The sequence below is a fragment of the Fonsecaea multimorphosa genome (genome assembly GCF_000836435.1).
Source record: "Fonsecaea multimorphosa CBS 102226 unplaced genomic scaffold supercont1.2, whole genome shotgun sequence".
Classification (NCBI taxonomy): Eukaryota; Fungi; Ascomycota; class Eurotiomycetes; order Chaetothyriales; family Herpotrichiellaceae; genus Fonsecaea; species Fonsecaea multimorphosa.
The window spans coordinates 1,815,370-1,835,092 of NW_015971636.1; the positions used below are offsets into that span (position 1 = coordinate 1,815,370).

At 52.5% G+C, this 19,723-nt stretch overlaps 8 protein-coding genes across 8 annotated transcripts; 6 read left to right on the plus strand and 2 right to left on the minus strand.

Moving 5' to 3' along the window:
• Window positions 1–6: 6 nt before the first annotated feature.
• Z520_01602 (uncharacterized protein) lies at window positions 7–1,885 on the minus strand (the record flags this gene model as incomplete). Its single annotated transcript, XM_016772118.1, has 2 exons — window positions 7–1,140; window positions 1,193–1,885. The coding sequence occupies 2 exons, from the start codon at window positions 1,883–1,885 to the stop codon at window positions 7–9; spliced, it is 1,827 nt and encodes a 608-aa protein (XP_016637257.1).
• A 1,061-nt stretch (window positions 1,886–2,946) lies between these two features.
• On the plus strand, window positions 2,947–3,462 carry Z520_01603 (uncharacterized protein; the record flags this gene model as incomplete). The annotated part of the gene is made up of 2 exons (XM_016772119.1): window positions 2,947–3,085; window positions 3,191–3,462. The coding sequence occupies 2 exons, from the start codon at window positions 2,947–2,949 to the stop codon at window positions 3,460–3,462; spliced, it is 411 nt and encodes a 136-aa protein (XP_016637258.1).
• Window positions 3,463–3,737: 275 nt separating this feature from the next.
• On the minus strand, window positions 3,738–6,608 carry Z520_01604 (DNA mismatch repair protein msh-2; the record flags this gene model as incomplete). The annotated part of the gene is made up of 2 exons (XM_016772120.1): window positions 3,738–6,530; window positions 6,585–6,608. 2 exons carry the CDS (start codon window positions 6,606–6,608, stop codon window positions 3,738–3,740), a joined length of 2,817 nt encoding a protein of 938 aa, XP_016637259.1.
• An 821-nt stretch (window positions 6,609–7,429) lies between these two features.
• Window positions 7,430–8,789, plus strand: Z520_01605 (uncharacterized protein; the record flags this gene model as incomplete). The annotated part of the gene is made up of 2 exons (XM_016772121.1): window positions 7,430–7,595; window positions 7,648–8,789. The coding sequence occupies 2 exons, from the start codon at window positions 7,430–7,432 to the stop codon at window positions 8,787–8,789; spliced, it is 1,308 nt and encodes a 435-aa protein (XP_016637260.1).
• Window positions 8,790–10,164: 1,375 nt separating this feature from the next.
• Window positions 10,165–12,073, plus strand: Z520_01606 (uncharacterized protein; the record flags this gene model as incomplete). Its single annotated transcript, XM_016772122.1, has 2 exons — window positions 10,165–11,652; window positions 11,714–12,073. 2 exons carry the CDS (start codon window positions 10,165–10,167, stop codon window positions 12,071–12,073), a joined length of 1,848 nt encoding a protein of 615 aa, XP_016637261.1.
• A 1,388-nt stretch (window positions 12,074–13,461) lies between these two features.
• On the plus strand, window positions 13,462–14,911 carry Z520_01607 (uncharacterized protein; the record flags this gene model as incomplete). The annotated part of the gene is made up of 2 exons (XM_016772123.1): window positions 13,462–14,622; window positions 14,681–14,911. The coding sequence occupies 2 exons, from the start codon at window positions 13,462–13,464 to the stop codon at window positions 14,909–14,911; spliced, it is 1,392 nt and encodes a 463-aa protein (XP_016637262.1).
• Window positions 14,912–15,357: 446 nt separating this feature from the next.
• Z520_01608 (eukaryotic translation initiation factor 3 subunit K) lies at window positions 15,358–16,314 on the plus strand (the record flags this gene model as incomplete). The annotated part of the gene is made up of 2 exons (XM_016772124.1): window positions 15,358–15,527; window positions 15,756–16,314. 2 exons carry the CDS (start codon window positions 15,358–15,360, stop codon window positions 16,312–16,314), a joined length of 729 nt encoding a protein of 242 aa, XP_016637263.1.
• An 892-nt stretch (window positions 16,315–17,206) lies between these two features.
• On the plus strand, window positions 17,207–18,702 carry Z520_01609 (uncharacterized protein; the record flags this gene model as incomplete). The annotated part of the gene is made up of 2 exons (XM_016772125.1): window positions 17,207–17,681; window positions 17,735–18,702. The coding sequence occupies 2 exons, from the start codon at window positions 17,207–17,209 to the stop codon at window positions 18,700–18,702; spliced, it is 1,443 nt and encodes a 480-aa protein (XP_016637264.1).
• Between the last annotated feature and the right edge of the window lie 1,021 nt (window positions 18,703–19,723).

The following is a 19,723-nucleotide window of genomic DNA, read 5'->3' on the forward strand; positions in this document are numbered from 1 at the left end:
TACTCCTCACTTACTCCCACTCCTTGGCGATATCAACTCCTCGCTACTTCCGGGCCAGCTCATCCCACTAACTCGACGTCCCATCTTCTTGACCTCTCGCATTCCGGCTCCAAACAATGTCTTGACCCTTTCCCCACTGATCTGTCTCTCGGTCTTACGCCGTGATTTGACAACCTTCTCCTTCCCACCTCCAGGTACCTCGACCAGCTCCACTCGTGACGGCAACGCCTGCCTCACAGGACTTGGCGGTGGGCGCACATGTCCACTCTCGAGCATGGCAACACTCAGGGAATCTGTCACTGCTTCCTCGGGCTCCACTTTGAGGCAGGAAGTATTGAGTTGTGTTGGGACCGACCCTGAGACTTTCACAGTCTTGGAGGATGATGCTGGGACCATGCTCTGCCCGCGACTCTTGACTACGCCAACAGCTGGAAGCTGCGAGTTCGCGCGTCGATGCGTCTCAGCTGCTCTGCGAGAGGCGCGTTCCTCACGTTCTTTCATAGCCTTTGCTCGAGTTTCGGGGGAACAGTCGAAGTAGGATGTTTTACGCCCGTGCGAAGCGAGCTGGACAGTATTCGACTTTGGCAGAGAATTGTTAGCAATAACATACTGCCTCTTAGGTATGAGGGGAATGAGAGACGCGAGGTTGCCGGTGGTCTTGCTTTTCGCCATGGTGCCGTCGCCGTAGAAGGCCTTGGAAGGCTCGGTAACCACGGCCTCAGCATTGACGCTCGATATTCTACTGGTTGGCGTCGAGGCATTTCCAGGAGAGGTTGACGTGTTCAACAAAAAAGGCTTGAAGCCGTTCGACTCGGAGAATTTCCTCTCCACATCTTTCCCTGCAAATGCGAGGCTTCCAGCGCGATGCAGGCTCTGGCGTGATATTCCCAGTTTTTTGAGGAGGATATTTTCGAAGTCTTCAAAGCTCTTCAAAGCCTCTCCCGTCTTACAATGCGTTTTTAACTCATTGAGCACACTGTTCATACGCACTTTCTCACTGTTCTCGAACTCGCGATCAATCTTCTTTTCAGTGGATTCCGAGGGTGAATGAGGTGGTCTGTTGAGCTCTTTCATACGAAATCGGTCACAGAGGGACATATATCGCCCTGTCCAGTATGATGTGTCCTCTGCAACATATACCTGCCTGATGGTTACCATGCTAAACTTCACACAACAGCCGGTGGTCTCTCACATGTCTTGGATCATTGTCCGAGTCTTGGCTTTGATTCAAGCTCGTGTCGCTTCCAATGCTGGTGCTCAATGTTGTTGAAGTGGGTAGGTCGCCGTCCCGCCAGTTCTTGTTGGCCAAAGTGGAATTGATGAACAGGAGGCGCCCAGATGATGATGTCCTCTTCATGGTTTCGAGACGTTGTGTATTGGCAACGTCATTCAGTGCCAGCTTCAGGGTGGGCGCTCGGTCGACTGTGCTTCTTGGTGATTGGACAGAAGGGGCGCGTTCTGGAGGGTTTCGGTGTTGACAAGCATTTCTAAGTCGAGCACGATTGATTGCCGCCTCTCTTTGAACTTGTATCATCAAGTCCATCTCTTTTTCGGACATTCTGCTTTCCATCAATGCATCGGCAATGTTGAGCTGACTTGCATTATCGTGATGCTGTCCAGCAGGGGAAAGGGAAATTGAGGTTGGCTTTCTTGGAGAAGGCGACTCGGTTGATGGACCGAAGCATGAGATGTTGCCCAAGGTCTGTGTTCGTGGTAGAGGGGGGTCGAGGGGTTGGAGAAGGCGTCGTCTGGTGATAGTGTCGCGGGATGAAGACAGCAAGCTGTCCATAGTCTTGGACTTTGGCAGCGCGGTGGTGCTGGATGCCTGTTTAAGGTGAGACGGAGCTGCAACGGCATCATGATTACTCAGAGATTGAGTGGACATGTTTCGAATACAGAGTTGCTGTTGGGTTCCAGAGAGATCATGATGAGACCGTTGCTTGTATGGAAGTAAGGACTCTTTACTGGGCGTCGCTACCTGAGCTTGGGGTATTCGGAACGAGCTAGGTGGGAGACTCTCTTCGGGATGCCATGATTTTCTGTGTGTGCGAGGAATATTCAGGAGGGATGTCCCTGCTGCCGAGTCCCTTCTGTGTCCTTGAGCGCTTGTGGGCGTCGCCAGACGAGAGGTGCCAGACTTTGGCCGCGGGATAGCAGAGACTAAAGAATGACGGCTCCGGGCACTGAGTGAAGCAGGATCAGGAGGAGGTACCATCTTATGCGGTGGTGGATTGAGAGGACAAAAGCGTGGATGTGGCACTGGTTTCAATGGAGATCGGAAGAAATGCAAGCTGGAATGATGGGGGAGCGGCTCACAGAAACCATGTGAGAGAAGAAAGAGAAGACTACTGTCAGAGTGCTGGCGCACCTTGGAGGTGACGGCGGTTTCCATACTCGCCATGCGGTATGCTCAAGCCTCACGACTTGAGGCAAGAGCGACATGAAAGTGAGTAAAGGGCCAAGCCTAGTTGGAGAACGTACCTAGGTAGGTACCAGCAGACTGAGAGGAGGCTTGAGCAGCAGCGGCGATGACTCTGGGACATGAAGTAAAAAGCTTGCTACCCGCAGCCGGAGTCCAGCCATCTGTCTGCCAGACCTTCAAGTTCACTGTGTACAAGCAGCAATATTCGGTCCTTGGGCAACTGAGATCTCAGCCTTGCACAACTTGAATCTCAGCCTTGCGCAACTGGAACCCGAATGAGGCTAGATCACCGCAGCCAGAATCGGACTAGGCCTCCGTCCTCATTGGTTCAAATGTCTTCCTCATGACATCAACCAATGACATCACTACCAGGCGATGGCAACTCAGGTACAAAAATACAATGAGCAGATGTTTGACTTTTTCTACTCTGATATTACAATTCAGGAGCACGGTCACACGACATCTATCTTATTCAGAATAACAATCTCATTGAAATAAAATCACAAGAAAGATCTCTACCAATCATGTCTGAACAGTACAAGGGTCAAGACCTTATGGACATTGCCAAACAAGCGGAGCGAGATCTCGCGTCGGCCAAATCCAAGCACGGTGCCCAAGACAGTGGCTTTGGAGGCAAAACAGTCCCTGGAGGAAGTGTCAGCAGTATGTACACACACCCCTTAGAAATCGAAATCGAAATCGAAACAAGGCGAACCATAGTATTGTTCCCGTACAACAACGACTGATCAAAATCCTTGTTCATTCTAGCAACCGAGTCTGGCATCGATCAATCAGTAACCAACAAATTCCCCGGCAGCACCGCCGAGTACGGCAGCAAAGTCTCCGGTGCCGGGGACAACAGAGAAATCCCTGTGGAAGAGGGCGGTGACATCCAGAAAGGCACAGGGCGGCCCACCAAGGCTGGCGACTTTGAGAAAGGTGCCGCCGGCGAAGGACCCGAGGATGTGAGCAGGAACTATGCTGAGCAGTTCGGCGGCAATGACGACGTGAGGAGTAACATCAAGAACGCCACGGCATGAGTGAATTCGAAGTGCAGTGCACGTTTGCATTGAGACCAGCATTGGAATGGAAAATATTGGCATACAAGGGCAGCATATGATCAAGAAATCGGTTTCTTGAAGCTTCTCAAATCAGGAATTAGACACCCCAGGAGTCGATATCCCATTCTTTCTCGTACAACTGTCAATAACGTGGATGTACCATGCCAATTATTTCAAGCAACACCCAGACATCGACACCTAAACACCACGCTCACGCTGATAGTAGCAGACCAGTGCCGCCTGTGCTTTTGGCCTCACAATGTTTGTACAGTGTGGAAGAAGGGATTCCTCATCAACTTCTCGTCACCCTTGACCATCTCCCTCATCAGCCGTAATTTTTCGTCCTTGCTCATGTCTTTTCCTTCAACCTGCTCTTTCCAGTTCTGCAGCAGAGCCTTCAACAGTCGGCTCGCCTCATCCGCGTCTTCCTTGGAATACTCGTTCTCCTTCTGTTCGCCAGTCGTACTCGTGAAGTCTTCCAATTCCTCCGCCTTGCGTCTCGCCATACTGACCACCTTCTCTGGGAACCTTACAAGCTCAGCAACATGAATGCCAAAGCTCTGGTCACTTATGCCTGGTTCAACTCGGTATAACAAGGTGACCTCCCTTCGTTTATTCGAAGTAACAGCGTCGCCGTCGCCATTGGTCATGGCAACATCCTGGTCCTGGTCACCCACAAAGGCCACTACATGAAGGTTCCTGACCGCGTTCGGGAACTTGTCCGCCAGAGCAGTCAATTCATGGAAATGAGTGGCAAAACACCCAAACGCGCCGATCTGCCCGACTATTTCTTCACTGATGGCCCATGCAAGACCGAAGCCGTCGTATGTGCTCGTGCCTCGACCTAGCTCGTCGATAATTATGAGCGAGTCTCTAGTGGCACTTTTCAGGATGTTTGCAGTTTCCAGCATTTCCGCCATGAAGGTTGAGACGCCTTTGAGTTGAGAATCTGATGCTCCCACGCGAGCCAGTATGCAGTCAAAAATGGTCAACTCTGCCTCGGTGCAGGGCACGAAACAGCCAATCTGAGCCATGAGAGCGATGCACCCGATTGTGCGAATGTATGTCGATTTACCGCCCATGTTGGGACCTGTAATGATGAGAAACCGGGAGCTATCACGCCTCAATTCGACGTCATTGGTGATGAAGTTGATGTCGTCCTGAGCTTCCATACAGGGGTGGCGCGCTTCTTTTAAGATGGTATCCCCAGTGCCTCGTCCATACATCTTCGGGCGGACGTACGCTGTCGGAGCATGGACGGAAGCATGTGCTAGACTGACCACCACATCCAAGTGAGCGATGATGGCGGCAAGCTGTTCAATGACTGGCGTGTACGATGAGGCTACTTGAACGACCTCAGACACCAGTGACGACTGTTTTCGATTGTAAGACCCTGAGAGCTGATCGTGCTCTCTCCTCGACTCCGCCAGCGCATTGGTCGTGAAGTAAACGCCGTTCTTTTGCGTCGATATTTCCTTGTAATCCTTCTTGTTTCGTATACAACCCGCTTCATTGCGCGTTAGCCGGAAACAATGCCCATGGACTCTGTGATTCTCCAGAAAGAGCTTCTTGTCAAGCTCTTGACTAAGATCCTTGCCGACTCGACGATGCTCGACGTCCATGGCGTGTTGGACTTTGTCAAGCTTGGCTCGAATTACCTTGAGTTCCTCATCAAACTCTGGTTTGATAATGAACTCATGGCGGTCCAGTGCGTCGAGGTCCACAGTAGTCTCGACCATTTCAGCCAATTTGCCCAGAAAGCTCGATAACTCTTTCAGTTTCGATGTATACTGTGCTTCCAATGGTATTTGATACTGCTCGTCGACTACAGTTTCCAAGGCCTCGATGAAGCCTGGAAGCCGGATAACAACCTGGTACGCACGTACCACATCCTCCAGATTTGCGAGCTTGCGCTGAAATTTCTTCGCCAGGCGGTATAGGTCAGGGATCGAGCGAAGATGTTCTTCTTGCATGGTTTGACGAAGCTCGGTATCCATGACGAAAGCTTCCACTAGTTGCTGCCTCTTCTCGATCTCTGAAAGATTCATTAGTGGCTGCTTGAGCCACTGTGCAAGGAGACGACCGCCTATCGGGGTTTTGCAGTGGTTGAGCAGACCGAACAAGCTCATATTCTTGGCGCCATCTCGAGGGCCAGGCATGAGGTTCAGAGCTCTGAGTGCGGCTGCGTCCAGTTTCATGTATTGTCCAAGGTCGTGCTGGTATAGCCGGTACTGTCCAAAATTGCTGGGGTCTGTCATGACACCCAAATATTTGATGAGTGCAGCTGCACTACCCATTGCTAGTTTGAGGTCTGTTTGGGGCAAAAGTCCCATGGCGTTTTCGCCTTTCAGGAGCCTGGCCAGGTCTTGCTCAATGTCCTTCGTCCCCCAATCAGCTGCAGATCTCTCAGAAACGGCAATCCCACACGAATCAGCGATCTGTTGTATCTTTGCCAGTTCAGGATCCTTTTTCTGGAGGCTTCCCGCCACGACACACTCTTTGACGCCTAATTGAATAAGAAGGCTTTCGAAGTTGGAATAGAGATCGTTGTCCAAGAACTCGCTGACGCCAAGTTCTCTGACGCTGGCATCTGCAAAGCAAACCCCAACGCTTCTGACCTCACCTGCTTTGGCGCTGACCTTGACAGCCAGGACTATGGGTGCACTATCACCTTGGCTGTCCATACCTGAACCTAGCTCTTCTTCAACCGCTTGCAAGTTACCAGGACTAGCTTGCCGGGCGAGTTTCCATTGTCCTTTCCCACTGGCTTCCCAGATCTCCACTCTCTTGCCTAGCTTGAACAGTGCTTCTCGGAGGAGGTTACGGAAAACGGTGGTCGACATGGTGACACTGGGCAACGCATTTTCGCTGCGACCGAGGTTTCTGATAACAGCAGTCGTCTTGTAGACGGTCCGCGCAATGAATTCTGCATCTTCTCCGTGCGCTGAGTACCAATCGACCCGATCAAAGACACGGATAGTATTGCTGCCGCCGGGTCGCGGTGGGAGAGAACGAAAGGAACGAATGAATCCGGTTTCGTCATCAACCTGTTTATTCGTTGTCAGCACGAGTGCATATCGAATGGGGGAGAGATATCATACCTTGAGCTCCGGTCTTGAAGCCATCTTTGCTGGGACAGGTGAATGATGGCGTTGACTGTTGGATTGTGAACTTCCTTCGAGACTTTTGGAGGCCCACTTCAACGCGATTCACGCGTCGACACGAAAACTTGGCACTTTAACACGCGAGTTGAGGGTGCTGGGAGCGCCGAGTGCTGGAGCAGTCCTTAGTGGGCAGGGTTTAGGCCTCACTAGACCCCAACTAGAGCCCAGCAGTCGCCCCGTTAGGCATCCCCTTCGCCTATTATGGGCAGCACCCGCCGACCTCACTTCACGAACACCGATCACGCTCCTCCTCCGTCAGATCTACGATTTCTCGATCATGAGGACATCGATGTTTCAGGTTTGTAGACTTGGCCACCACCAAGGACCACCATCCTTGTTTTTGTTGTCTTTCGTCGTCTTACTTCGACCTCTTGACGCTCAAATCATCCGTAAACGACCACCTTCACAATGCATGCGATTCCCTGGCATCAACCTGTGCTCTTTTTTGCTGAGCCCAGCCTTATGGCTGTGAACCCTCGTGCCTGCTGACTCCCCACTCTCTCTTGCTAACTGTATACATGACCTACCTCGTGCCTTCCTGCTGAGGGTCGAGTTCTTGTTGCTCCTTCTCTGGTCGATCACCTGCCATGAGGCTACCTGCTTCTCCCTCGTTTTCTTCTTTGCCTTGTTTTTCTCCCCTTCCCACCTCAGTCATTCCCCATCACAGGCCAGTTCAGCCGCTTATTTGGTATTTGGCACATTATCATTATCATTCTGCTTTATCACGAGCTCAGCTCATCCCACAGTCACTTGGACCAGCCAATTTTCGGATCTTTTCCATCATGCCCAAGGCAAAGGACAAGTCTACCATGGACCTCACCTGTCAAAACTTCAACGAATCCCCTCTTGAAGCCCAGTCTCGCAAAGATGCCGATTTTGAAAGCATTGAAGCCAAACTGCCAAAACGCTGGAGCAGGACCGAGATGTTCTTCATCGACAAAGGCACCAGTATGTCAAAATTCTGAGAGCCAGAAAGCGGAGCCACTAACTTGCAAACTAGGTTTCTTGGGTTCGAAGAACCCCTTCGGCAGAAAAGCGTGCCCTAAGGACAACATAGTATGGCTCCTGGACAACACAGCATACAAACCGATCAAGCCTGGAGACGAGTGTGAGCAGCCTTGGCAAGCCGAGTTCGTGGCCTGCTTCTTCCGTGAAGGGCGCAAGGACTTGACCAAATATGTTTGTGCCATTGCCGACCTGGTTGGGTTGGATGGCAAAGCCGGCGATGATGCGGCGGCCAGAAAGAGGATCGAGGAACGAGTGAAGCCCTTTGTCATGGCCATTTCTCCAGCCCGCACAATTCAGATCAAGATTCCCAGCCCATGTGACACCGGAATCCCTCACAAGCGTGTTCTTGGGCCTTCCAACCCCAATGGAATCAGCAGTCAGACCTTGCTCACCGGTGGTGCCAATGATGCTGACGGAAAGACGGTGGTCTGCACAAGCGACGACGACACCTTCCCAGGCTTGAAATCCAAAACACGATTTGTCGGTCCCGAAGGTTGGGGTATCATTTCGGATATCGATGACACGGTGAAAGTGACCATGACTCCCAGTCCTACCGGTATCCTGCACTCCACCTTTGCCGATGTCCCCCGGACTACACCAGGAATGCCGGAATTCTACAAGGTTCTTAACGAGTCTTTCAAATCTCCCGCTTGGTTCTACCTGTCAGCCTCTCCATACAATCTGTATCCCTTCCTCCACGACTTCCTCGACGCCAACTACCCGCAAGGAACAATTATCCTGCGAGATGCCTCCTGGATGTATTTGGGCGGCCTCTTGCAATCTCTCACCCAAGGCGTAAAGGAGTACAAGACCGATCGCATCGAAAAGATTCAATCCTGGCTTCCGAACCGCAAGTTCGTCTGCATCGGCGATTCAACACAGTCGGACCCGGAGGCGTACGCCGCCATGTATGCCAAATATCCTGACTGGATCAAGGCAATCTATATTCGGAAGGTTACTGAAGCCCCTCACATGGAAAACAAGAACAAGAACCAAAGGTTCATCGACGCGTTCAAGGATGTTCCGGATCAGGTGTGGAGGGTGTTCGTGGACCCGAAAGAATTGGCAGATCACATCAAACATGTGGCCGGCACTGCGCATGCGGGTGTGGTTGGCAATGTGCTCAGTCTATAGTGCCAGACCGAGCATGACACACGCCCTTCGAGATCACGAGCTCAGACCCCTCAGTCGCCCGCGCCGGAAGCAAGAACGCCGCTCCGCTCGCCGAGTCCTGCGCCAAAGGTCTGTGGGTAGGCGCCCGACGGCCTTGCCAGATTGTATCTCAGGCCCGGACACCAACTCGACCTACGAGCAGACCCTCTCCTATAGCGCCATGACTGCGGCCCTGGGGTGGTCATGATTGGCTCTCTCGACGCAGGAATACTTCACCTAGGAACCAAATGTGAACATGCGAGGACAGACTGCGGTGTTGCGGCGTTGTTGTACTATTAGTCGTCGGAAACGGACCTGATGGATATCCTCAAAGGCCCCTGAATTCATACCTAGCTAGGCACCTAAGTAATACTCAATGGGAGTGAGTCGATCAACAGCGTAATCACAGTGCCTTCCTTATTTTCGTCTGGATGGGTGGGAAACGCCATGTACGACCATATGAGTCGATGGCGCCAACCTCCGAGGCACGGCGAGGTGGAGCTCCATGTTCGTCGCCATTGAGAGGCTCCATAATCCGCTCGGTCGAGCCGTGACAAAATAATAGTAATGATTGTTCACAGTTTGTTCACAGTTCACAAACATCGGGAGTTCCCGTTCCGCCAGAATTCCATGGTTTCTGGAAGACGCATCCACACGTGCCCAAGGTTACATTGGTTGACACATTCAGGGCACAACTGTGGGTGACAGGATGTTTGAGATGCAAAGAGGCACGCCTGATGAGCAATCGTAGAGCTCTGCAGCGTGTGCACCACTACCCACAACCATGGAGATAGGATGCGTCGGATGTCTGGAGGCAACCCTGCCACGGTCGGCCCACGGTATGATCACTCCACTTAAAAGCTCAAGTAGCCTCTAGTTCAATGCCGCAGTGGGCGTCGTCTTGGGCAAAGCTTGACAATGCTTGTGCTGGAATAGACCGACAGCTGGTCACAGCAACACTACTCGGTACTAGATACCTCATGGGTGACTGAGATTGGACGACTCCTATCGCTGATCCCAGCGTACTCGGTTCGCCATCGACTCCAGTCGTTGGCGTCATGGCCCGTCCTCCACCCAAACAACAAGCTGGATGCATTCATCGCACCACGCGACACGGGGTAGTATTGATCGCCACAGGAAAGTCCTTGTTCGTGCGACTTGACGCCGAGATGTGCGCCTTTCTCGTGGCAGCCTTCGCCAGAAGTACTAAGTATGCACTGCTGTCCTGCATCCGAGGGCCCCTCCCTCTCTGCCTCTCTCTTTGATTTTGTGCAGTGGAGAGACCCCTACTCGATTTTCAAATTTCACTCAGTTTGTGTGATACAGCTATTGTGACGAAATCTTCACTTCCGTCAACATGTCTCTAGCAGACGCAAAGGATGGCGGGTTGCCTGTAAATCAGAGCAGGCCCGAAACTTTTATCAGTCCGTCACAGCGGAAGCTTTATGATTCCGGTGTGACCTTTGAGGAATATGTGCATTACGCCAATCGCACCAGGGAAGAGGAGAAAGCTCAGCAAAACATTGGCGATGGAGGGATCATGCAGCAAGTCTTCAGGAGGAAGTCCTCTGTGACAGCGGCGACAGGAGTGCCACTCGACAACGACAGCAACGGTGCCGATACTGCAGAAAAGGAGAATGGCGAAAAATCCGTGGTGCCTGGGACGGCGAACGGGCACGACGGCCAGGAGACTGGTGACCAGCCTCATCGCCGCCGAAGCCTTTTTTCCCGACACAGTGTGGTCTCCGAAGAAGAGTGGCGAAATGCGTCCCGCGCTTTGAGGACTGCCAGCTGGGGAGCCGGCTTCTACCTCATCACGACAGATATCCTGGGCCCCTATGGTGTCGGCTTTGCCCTGGGGACTTTGGGTTGGGGTCCCGGTGTCGCTCTGTACACGGTCTTCGCCTTCATGGCCGGATACTCTGGCTATCTTCTCTGGCACGTCTATCTCGGCCTCGACTCGTACGAGTATCCTCTCCGGAACTACGGTGATCTGGCTTACCGCACCATGGGAACCACTGCCCGCTATGTGGTCAATATTCTGCAATCGATCCAACTACTCCTCATCACAGGCCAAGTCATCATCCAGAACGGCCAGGGGATCTCGCAGACGTCCAAGTTTAGGTTGTGCTACGTCGTGTGCGTCGTCTTGTTCGTCATCGCGGGCTTCTTCATGGGCCAGGTGCGCACCCTGCGCAACTTTGGCGTCTTCTCCATGATCGCCGTGGGGCTCAACTTGCTGGTGATCTTCATCTCCATGGGCGTCATGGCTCACTCGCCTCCCAACTATGGCATCAGCGTTCTTGGGTCTGCTGGCTCGGCGGTCAATGCCGCGACCATTACCCCGGACAAGAACGGCGTCTACCCGCCCATCATCCACTATGGTGGCCTCCCGGACTCGAGCAATTTCGTCGGCGCCATCAACGGCCTCATGAGCGGTGTCTTCGCGTATGGTGGCGCACAGCTCTTCATCGAAATCATGGCCGAGATGCGTCGTCCCTGGGACTTTATCAAAGCCATGTGGTCGGCGCAATTCTTCATTTATGCCGTCTACCTCATCTATGGCTGCTATGTCTACCATTATCAAGGCCAGTACAGTTTCACCATTGCCTACATGGGCCTTTCTCCCTACGGATTCCAGGCCGCGTGCGATATGCTGGTCGTGCTGTCCGGTTTGATTGCCGCAGGACTGTACGGGAATATTGGGATCAAGGTGCTATATAATCAAGTGCTGCAGGAGTTGTTCAATGCGCCGCCCTTGACGTCCAAGGCAGGGAAGTACCTCTTTAGTGCAATTGTTCCAGTTTACTGGTCTGTGGCTTTTGTCGTCGCAGCTGCAATTCCCGTGAGTGTCACTCTTCGTCAAATTCAACCGTCTCTTCCTCTCACTGACACATTGAGAATAGGATTACTTCGGCTTTGTCTCCGTCATTGCAGCATTCTGTATTGTGCAGTTCAGCTACTCCTTCCCACCCATCATCCACCTTGCCTATACGATGCAGAGGAATTCGATGAGGCCCGGTGAAGGGTTCGACGAACACACCCGTCAGACCACTCGCAGTGATCGTGGTATCATGAGGTTGGTCAAGGGATTCTTCGCGGGTAGATGGTACATCAATGTGTGGCATGTTATCCATGCTGGCGGCGCGTTGGCCACGGCTGGATTGGGTGCGTACGCGGCCATTCAGGGCATGATTGATGCATTCAAGAATCCTCAGGTCAATTCGTTTACATGTACGAGTCCGCTGGATTTGTCGGCCGCTTGAGGACGAGGAGAATGAGGAGAGGAAGAGGATTCCGGCTTTGGGCCCTTGTTTGTTGAGGGTCGAAGTGATGAGGCTTCTGCAAGTGAAATAGCGGTGCTTGAGACGCGGGATTTCCTAGTGGCCTGCCTTGTAGATGATGGATGTCAAATTTACCGTCTTACCAACCTCAAATATTGCCGGTATTTCCCACGAACAATCTTGACTTCTCCCTCGTCTTTGTCTCCCTGCGGACCGGGACGCGGTCATCGGCAGATCTCGCACGCCTGACAAAGATGACCACTGACACAAGGCAAAGAAATCGTAGTCACGATAAGTCGAGTCCCACGGGTCATCACCACTGACGGTGTTTCTGGGTCAGTTAGCTGGGGGGAGGGGGGTCCGGATATTCGCAGATTGAGTTGAGGGAGCACAGGTCTGTGTCAATGACATTTTCGCAGGAGGCCAAGTCAAGCTCGCCCAGAGTCTGTGAAATGACCAGTCAAGCCTCTAGACTAGGTGCAACAAGCCTACGCCCACGTTCTACAAGAGCTGCTAAGCTTTTTCTCTTGGGCACCAAACTTGTCGGTTCAGTCAGTGTGGTTAGGCGAACTGCAAAAGCCCCTCCCCCTCAAAAACGTGTGTTTCTCTTGCCAGCTTGTCGAGTTTCTGCCTTGCAAAGACGGTGGGCGGAGTGCGCGTCTCTCGGCGTGGGAGCGGAGTAGTACTTGTAGTAGGACTCGTGGAGGGGTGGGAGGATGAGGAGGCACTGGGGTTCGTCTGTCACAATGTATCGTTGTAATTGGCAGACACAATGACATAGGGAGTACGTAGCCGTAGCCGTGGCCGTGGCCGTGGCAGTAATAATAATAATGAGCGTTGAGGCAGTGCTCGAAACGCAATCTCGCGAGGGCACGATTCGGCTTTGGTGGAGCCTGAAGGATGGACGACGGCCTCCAACGGGCGGGCGACTGGCTCGCTGGGTTGACGGGGTGGAGGTCAAGTTTTGAGACACGGTCCGCGGCTCAAACTGGGAATCGTTTGACGCATGATCCAAAACACTTGCGTAGTTCAAAGTTGTTTAGGGGCAACGGGGGGTCAGGGATCTGCTTTCCAAGCTTCTTTGTCGTCCTTCACTCTCACCTTTTTGTCTTATCCAACAACAATCTCGACGCCCGCAACAAGGACAATCGCCATTCTTTTTTTATCCTGCCACCACCACAGTTGACGAGAGAAAGTCTGTGCAGGCACAGCGTCGACTCGAAATTTCCATCCATCCCTTGCGCCAATTTCAATCGCTCGCTCGAGTTTACAGCAGCCACTTTGACGCGCGACGACTTTTTGGCAGCGCTCCCACGTCATCCACTTCCATTGTCTGTCTTTGCTCTCGTTATCTTCGGACAACTTTCGCCATGAGGCTCCTGCCTCTGGCCCTTGTGCCTGGCGCACTGGCCATTTCACTCGACATCAATGATCCCAGCAGTGTATCCTCGGCTGCCGCGACGGTCGCGTACGATATGATGACTTTCTACGTTGGCAACCAAACCGGCCAAGTCCCTGGATTGTTACCGGGCGGCTTGAGTTGCGATCCCAATAATCCGCAGATCTATTGTTGGTGGGAGTCCGGCGCAATGTTTGGCTCCCTCATCAACTACTGGCAGTACACCAATGACTCGTCGTACAATCCCACGGTATCACAGGCGCTTCAATTCCAGCGCGGACCCGACAACAACTTCAACCCCCCCAATCAATCGAAAAGTATGGGTGTCGACGACCAGGCCTTCTGGGCTTTCTCTGCCATGGATGCCGTCGAGGCCAACTTCCCAGAGTCCACTGAAGAAGATGCTCCTTCGTGGTTATCGCTAGCCCAGGCCGTCTTCAATTTTCAGAGGGATTTGTGGGATCCTAGCACTTGCGGTGGTGGTTTCCACTGGCAGGTGTTTTCGTTCAACGCCGGCTACAATCTCAAAAACGCCATCTCTAACGGTGGGAATTTCCAGTTGTCTGCAAGACTTGCGTATGTGACAGGCAACCAGAGTTATGCTGACTGGGCCAATACCGTCTATGACTGGATGGCCCAAAGTGCATTGATGCAAACAGACCCGCAAAGCGGCATTCTCTACATCTGGGACAACACCGACTCCGACAACAACTGCACCGACCAGACGCGATATGTGTGGACCTACAACTACGGTACCCTACTGGTGGGTTCCGCCTACATGTACAACTACACGAATGGCAGCTCGGTCTGGCTAGATCGGGTTAATGCGATCTTGAACAGCACCTTCACATTGTTCTTCCCGTCGCAATACGGTGGCAACATCATGTCGGAAATTCAGTGTGAATCGACTTTGGTATGCGACCAGGATCAAAAGAGCTTCAAGTCCTATTTGGCAAGATGGATGGCCGTAACCAGTCTGCTCGTGCCATCTACAGCACCTCAAATTCTTCCGAAACTCCAGGCTAGCGCACAGGCAGCCGCGGGACAGTGCGATGGTGGTACCACTGGTCGCGAGTGCGGCATGCAGTGGTACACGTCCACTTGGGATGGCTCGAGCGGCGTTGGACAGCAGGTATGAATTGCTTGATTTTTGATCTAATGTTGGCTCGGTCGCTAACACTTCTTTCCAGATGGCTGCATTATCCGTGATTGGTACGGTATTGAACCAGCAAAGTCTGACTCCGAAGTCCACGAGGACGGGCGCGACATCAAAGAGTGACCCGAACGCTGGGTCCACGGCACCGACCAATCCTGCCGAGTTACGAGACAAGATCACTACGGGCGACAAGGCTGGCGCAGGTATCCTGACTCTCATCATGGCCGCGCTTGTCATTGGTGCCGCAGTTTGGTTAGTAACATGAGGGCAAGGGGTTTTCTTGGATACGGAGCCTGAACTCAGACGACGGCCTCGTCAAGTATCCGTGCTATTCACGATCTATGCCTCTCTATTTTCCAGAGTTTGGACACAACCTCATGTCCTGGACTGCTTTCGGTGTGTTTGTATATTACTGGGAAAGTCAGGCACATAAAAGATGCGTCCAGTACCATAGCAAAGTCGATTTCAATGTCCATGAATTCAGAGCTTCCACAGCGCCTCCCAATATTTGTGCTGCGTAACTCCCGCTGCTTTAGTAGCCAAGCTACAAACTTTAGGGCGGCAGATTTTCATTTCGAATTGGGACGGCTGCGGCGCACTTGCGCTACGAAATTCCTAACACCACATATTCTCTGTTACCACAGTGTTTCTATTTCAGACAGCAACCTGGGCCAATCTGCGCACCTGTGATTTACGTGAACCTGAGCAAAGATGGGCTATGCTTTTGACAAATGCAAGGAGAGGCCGGCGCACATTGACGAGATCCTCAACGGCTTGAACCGCTATAACCCAGAGACGACGACCACATTTCAAGAATACGTCAATCAGCAATGCGAGGAGAAGTTTTTTGACGCATATGCAAGTCTGGCACTGCTGAAACTGTAAGAATTCCCGGTTTGACAGCAGACCGCATCTTGAAAAGGGTCCATCTGTTTTCGCATGATGAAGAGAATTTTCATACCACGTTTCCTATTACCTGACTTGTCCCTCGGGAACTATGGAGAGTTGAATTATTAGCTCTATCTGATGTCGTCCTCCGAACGTCAAGTTGTCTTGTCAAGTCCAATTTGTGGCTGTTGCGATTGACACGCTAACCTGCGGGAAAACAGGTACCAATTCAATCCTCAGCTCCTCCACCCTGAGACCGTGACAAACATCCTTGTCAAAGCGCTGACTGTCTTTCCTTCGCCTTCGTTTTCCCTCTGCCTTGCTCTTCTCCCTCCCTCGACGATTCCCTACAACCCGGGCAACACCTCGATCCCCACCACCGACCTCACCGAATCGATACAAAAACTCACCCGGCTAAACACATTGCTGGAGTCGGCCCAATATGAGGCATTCTGGTCTACACTAGAATCAGACGATCTCTACTCGGACCTCTACGCCGATGTTGTCGGGTTTGAAGACCTGGTGAGAATACGCATTGCCGGAGAGGTGGGGAAAACCTTTCGACAAATCGACCTGGGCGTCTTGAGCGGGTGGCTGGATTTGAGAGGTGACGCCTTGACAAAGTTTGCCCAAACTGCCTGTGGATGGAGAGTCACGGGACAGCAGGTGGACATTCCGGCCAATGCAGAAAACGAAGCCAAGAGTGAAACCAAAGGTGAAAGAGTTGGGGTGGATATGTTTGGCCGAGTGTTTAGGAGAGGCTATGAGACGCCCGCTTGAGGATGGGAAGCGAAGATCGTGAAGACATCCGAACCAGGAAGACCACAGCACACCGAGGCCGTCTAGTTCTTCAAAGAGCTGTGAGACATTTGTGGCTTCAACAGGCGGTCTAGAAGCGACGAGACTCTGGAAGCCTCCTGTCCCGGGTCATGTCCCCCCGTCGAACGACACTGTGTTCGATTAGGTATCGAAGGACATCTCCTGAGCTTGGTGAGAGCGGCTCGATAGGCTTCTCACTTGTGGATGGCGTTCCTTCAGCCTGGAGATGAAAAAGAAAATCATGCTTAATGGTTAGTCAAGACGGAGTACGCTGGTGCTCCTGCGAGGACACTGACTAGCGCTGCCTTCCGAAACATGGCTGCTGTAGGCTGCGATACGAAAATACCCTGATGTCTAATTCGAGAACTTTTAGAACCACCGTGTGCATGGCTCGCGTGCCAAAGTCCACCCACGAGCTTTAATCCTACTAACCCCAGGCGAGGGGCTAGGGGCTAGGTATTTCGCTAGTAGGCAGCCGTTTAACCATTTCAACTAAATCCTGGGGGGCCAGTTGGGCGGCCAGGCGGAAACGGCGCCCAGTCGCGGCACGCCAGCCAGCCTGGCCATCAGTGGCCACCCTAGCCCGAAGCAGCGATGACATCGTTCACCCCCTTCACTGCCTCGTGTGATTCAACCTTCCAGGTTGCTTCACCCTTCCGTGCCTTCTTCAACCACAGACGATCACCGTTGACCAGTTCCAGCATCTCTACTCTTCATACTACCTTCTCAACACAACTCATTCATCTCAACCGGGCATCATTACAGCAGCGTGACGGTGTCAGATCCCAAATGACAGCTGTCTGAACACCCCGTGGCTCCGGCTCTTCGTCAGTCTTACTGACGACCACCCGTCATGATTGCACAAACACCGACCGCCCTCCTCCTACTACACCTCCCCGATGAGGTCTTGATCACCATCTTCAGCTTCCTCGATTTCCGGACTCTGTGCAACGCCACTCTGGTCTCCAAGCACTTTGACGACCTGGCCGAGCCCTTTCTGTATCACACAATCGAGGTGGTCAGTGGTCGTCAAGCTTCTGCCCTGTCAGCCAGTCTACATGCAAATCTCCGCCGCACCGCATGGGTTCGCTCCCTGCTCGTCTCCACTAAGTTTGGGGAGGATCATGGTTTGAGCAGCCTCCCACCTTACATTTTCATGATGCGAAATCTCCGGGATCTCTGCTTGGAGACACCTGACTGCAATGCGAAATTCCCCGAGGAGAGAGTCGGCTGGGTCAATCTCCAGGATCGGTATGAGCGCATCTTCGAGGCGGCTTCGGCAGTCATACCCAACAGTGTGGAGCGAGCCCTGCCGAATTTGCGGAATTGTAAGGTGTCTTGGGACTTTGCGTCTTCATCCCTCAGCTGACCAGTGTGTTAGGCACGTTACACTTCGTCGATGGTCAGAAGGAGATTTATTCTATGACCAAATACGCGATGCTCTTCTTGCATCCGAATTTGCGGTCGTTGACAATGTCATGTGCCAGCACCGACTTTCCCGACCGATTGCTGCGACAATTCCAGGACGATGAAGCACTAGTCGGGTCGACGAACCTCGAGCACCTCCATCTCGAAGAATGCGACATCTTTTCGCCCTCTCTGGAAATTCTGTTGAGTTTCCCGCGAGCGTTGAAGTCACTCAAAATCAGTGAAGGCATACGCTATGACGGCATGTTTACGCGGAGCAGTCGCATGCACGGCAACGTGTCCCCCGGGACCTTTGTGGATGCCATAGCCAAGCACTGTACTCATTCGCTTGAGCACTTGTCTCTGAGTCTGGGGTACTCGAGACCGTCTCATCAACCCTTCAACCATCCCGGCCAGCATCTGAATCTGTCAGCCTTTCGTGCTATCAAGCAACTTGACCTCGACGTGAGAACAGTCAACTTGATTAGGGTTCGAGCTGTCTGCGATCACGCCACATGGCGTAGACTCCCTCCGAATCTCGAGACTCTCAAAGTGTTTGGTATTCCTCTGGGTGATCGACCACCGTTTCACGCTAGGCGACGGGTTTGGTTTCCTTTTGAAACGTGTATCGCGACCGACAAAGCGAAGCATGGCGTACGACTCCTCAGTAACTTGGTATATTCATACGAATATTACAGAGAAGACGACGAGGCTAGACTGACCCTCTCCGAGGATGGAGAAACGGTGGAGCAGATCAGTCAGGTGGTGCTCGCGCAGCGTCTGATGCTCGAAAAGTGCAGAGAACTGCAACCGGTTTTCATAAAGGCTGGTGTGAGGCTTGAGATTGAAATGGTGGCTCTACCTAACGGATTCATCCCACCATATCTATTCACAGAGGACAAGCCAAGATACTTCACACTGTGGGAGTCGGTTGCGAAATGAACCCATGCTGGTGCATGCCCCATGGCGTTGGCAGGGCCCGGGCTGGAGATTCTTGCTGTTGATTGGACATCAGACTCGAGGTAGCAGACCTGGGACGACAACTCCGGGGAGAAATCAAAGCGCGACTCGAAACGCAAAATGGGCTGCCGATTAGGAAAACAGCACTGGAGGCACGCCTATGCACTCTGACGTCGCAAAGGAGCCTCGCTGACAAAGGATTTTACGATAAACGGGCTTGAGGCGCTTCGTGCGAGACCGGCAAGCCATTCGTCCGACTTGGTCACCTGGGTTATGTAACGAGATCACTAACTAGCCCGTGGGTGGCCCGAGCCTTGGCCTGCGTCGACAATGACATGTCTCTGTTCAAGCAGCGAGGGTTGAAAGCACGAGGAGGAGAACTCCCACCCTGCAGGGTCCGAGGGAATCCGAGCTCCAAAGAGCCTATCAGAATGGACATGGGCGTTTTTAATGGCCGTAAGTTGACTCAGCCGCGCATGTTAGTTTTCCTCCAAAAGTAGGCGCTAACTACTACTCGATTCAGTTACAGCAGCCTCGTCTACTCGCCTGCAACTATTACTACTCCTCCTTACGGAAGTAGGGGTTGAGCCACTACTACCAACGATTTCCAATACTGTTTGTCGGCCGCTCTTTTTCCAAGGAACTCTGCTGCTGACCAATTTTTCATCGTAAGGTGGATATGCTGGGACCCCTGCCTCGACAGTTGGTTCAGCCCAATGCAACAACTCTATTGACTGTAGAGTCTCCCGATACCCAATCGTCCCATGGGTAGCCCAAAGCAATCCCTTGCGTACGCCATCCAAAATCGGCCAGAAATTGTTCCCTACATGATTAGTCGTTTTTAAGAATGCGATAGTCCGGAGCGTCGTACGGGGGCAAGGACATTTACTATCTTAATAAGAAGGGAGAGCTGCTCCTCGTCTTTTTTTGGAGTGGTTATCTTCATCCGTGAACCAACTCGCTCTCTTTCCTGAATAGATACTCACCACAGGAGACTATCAAG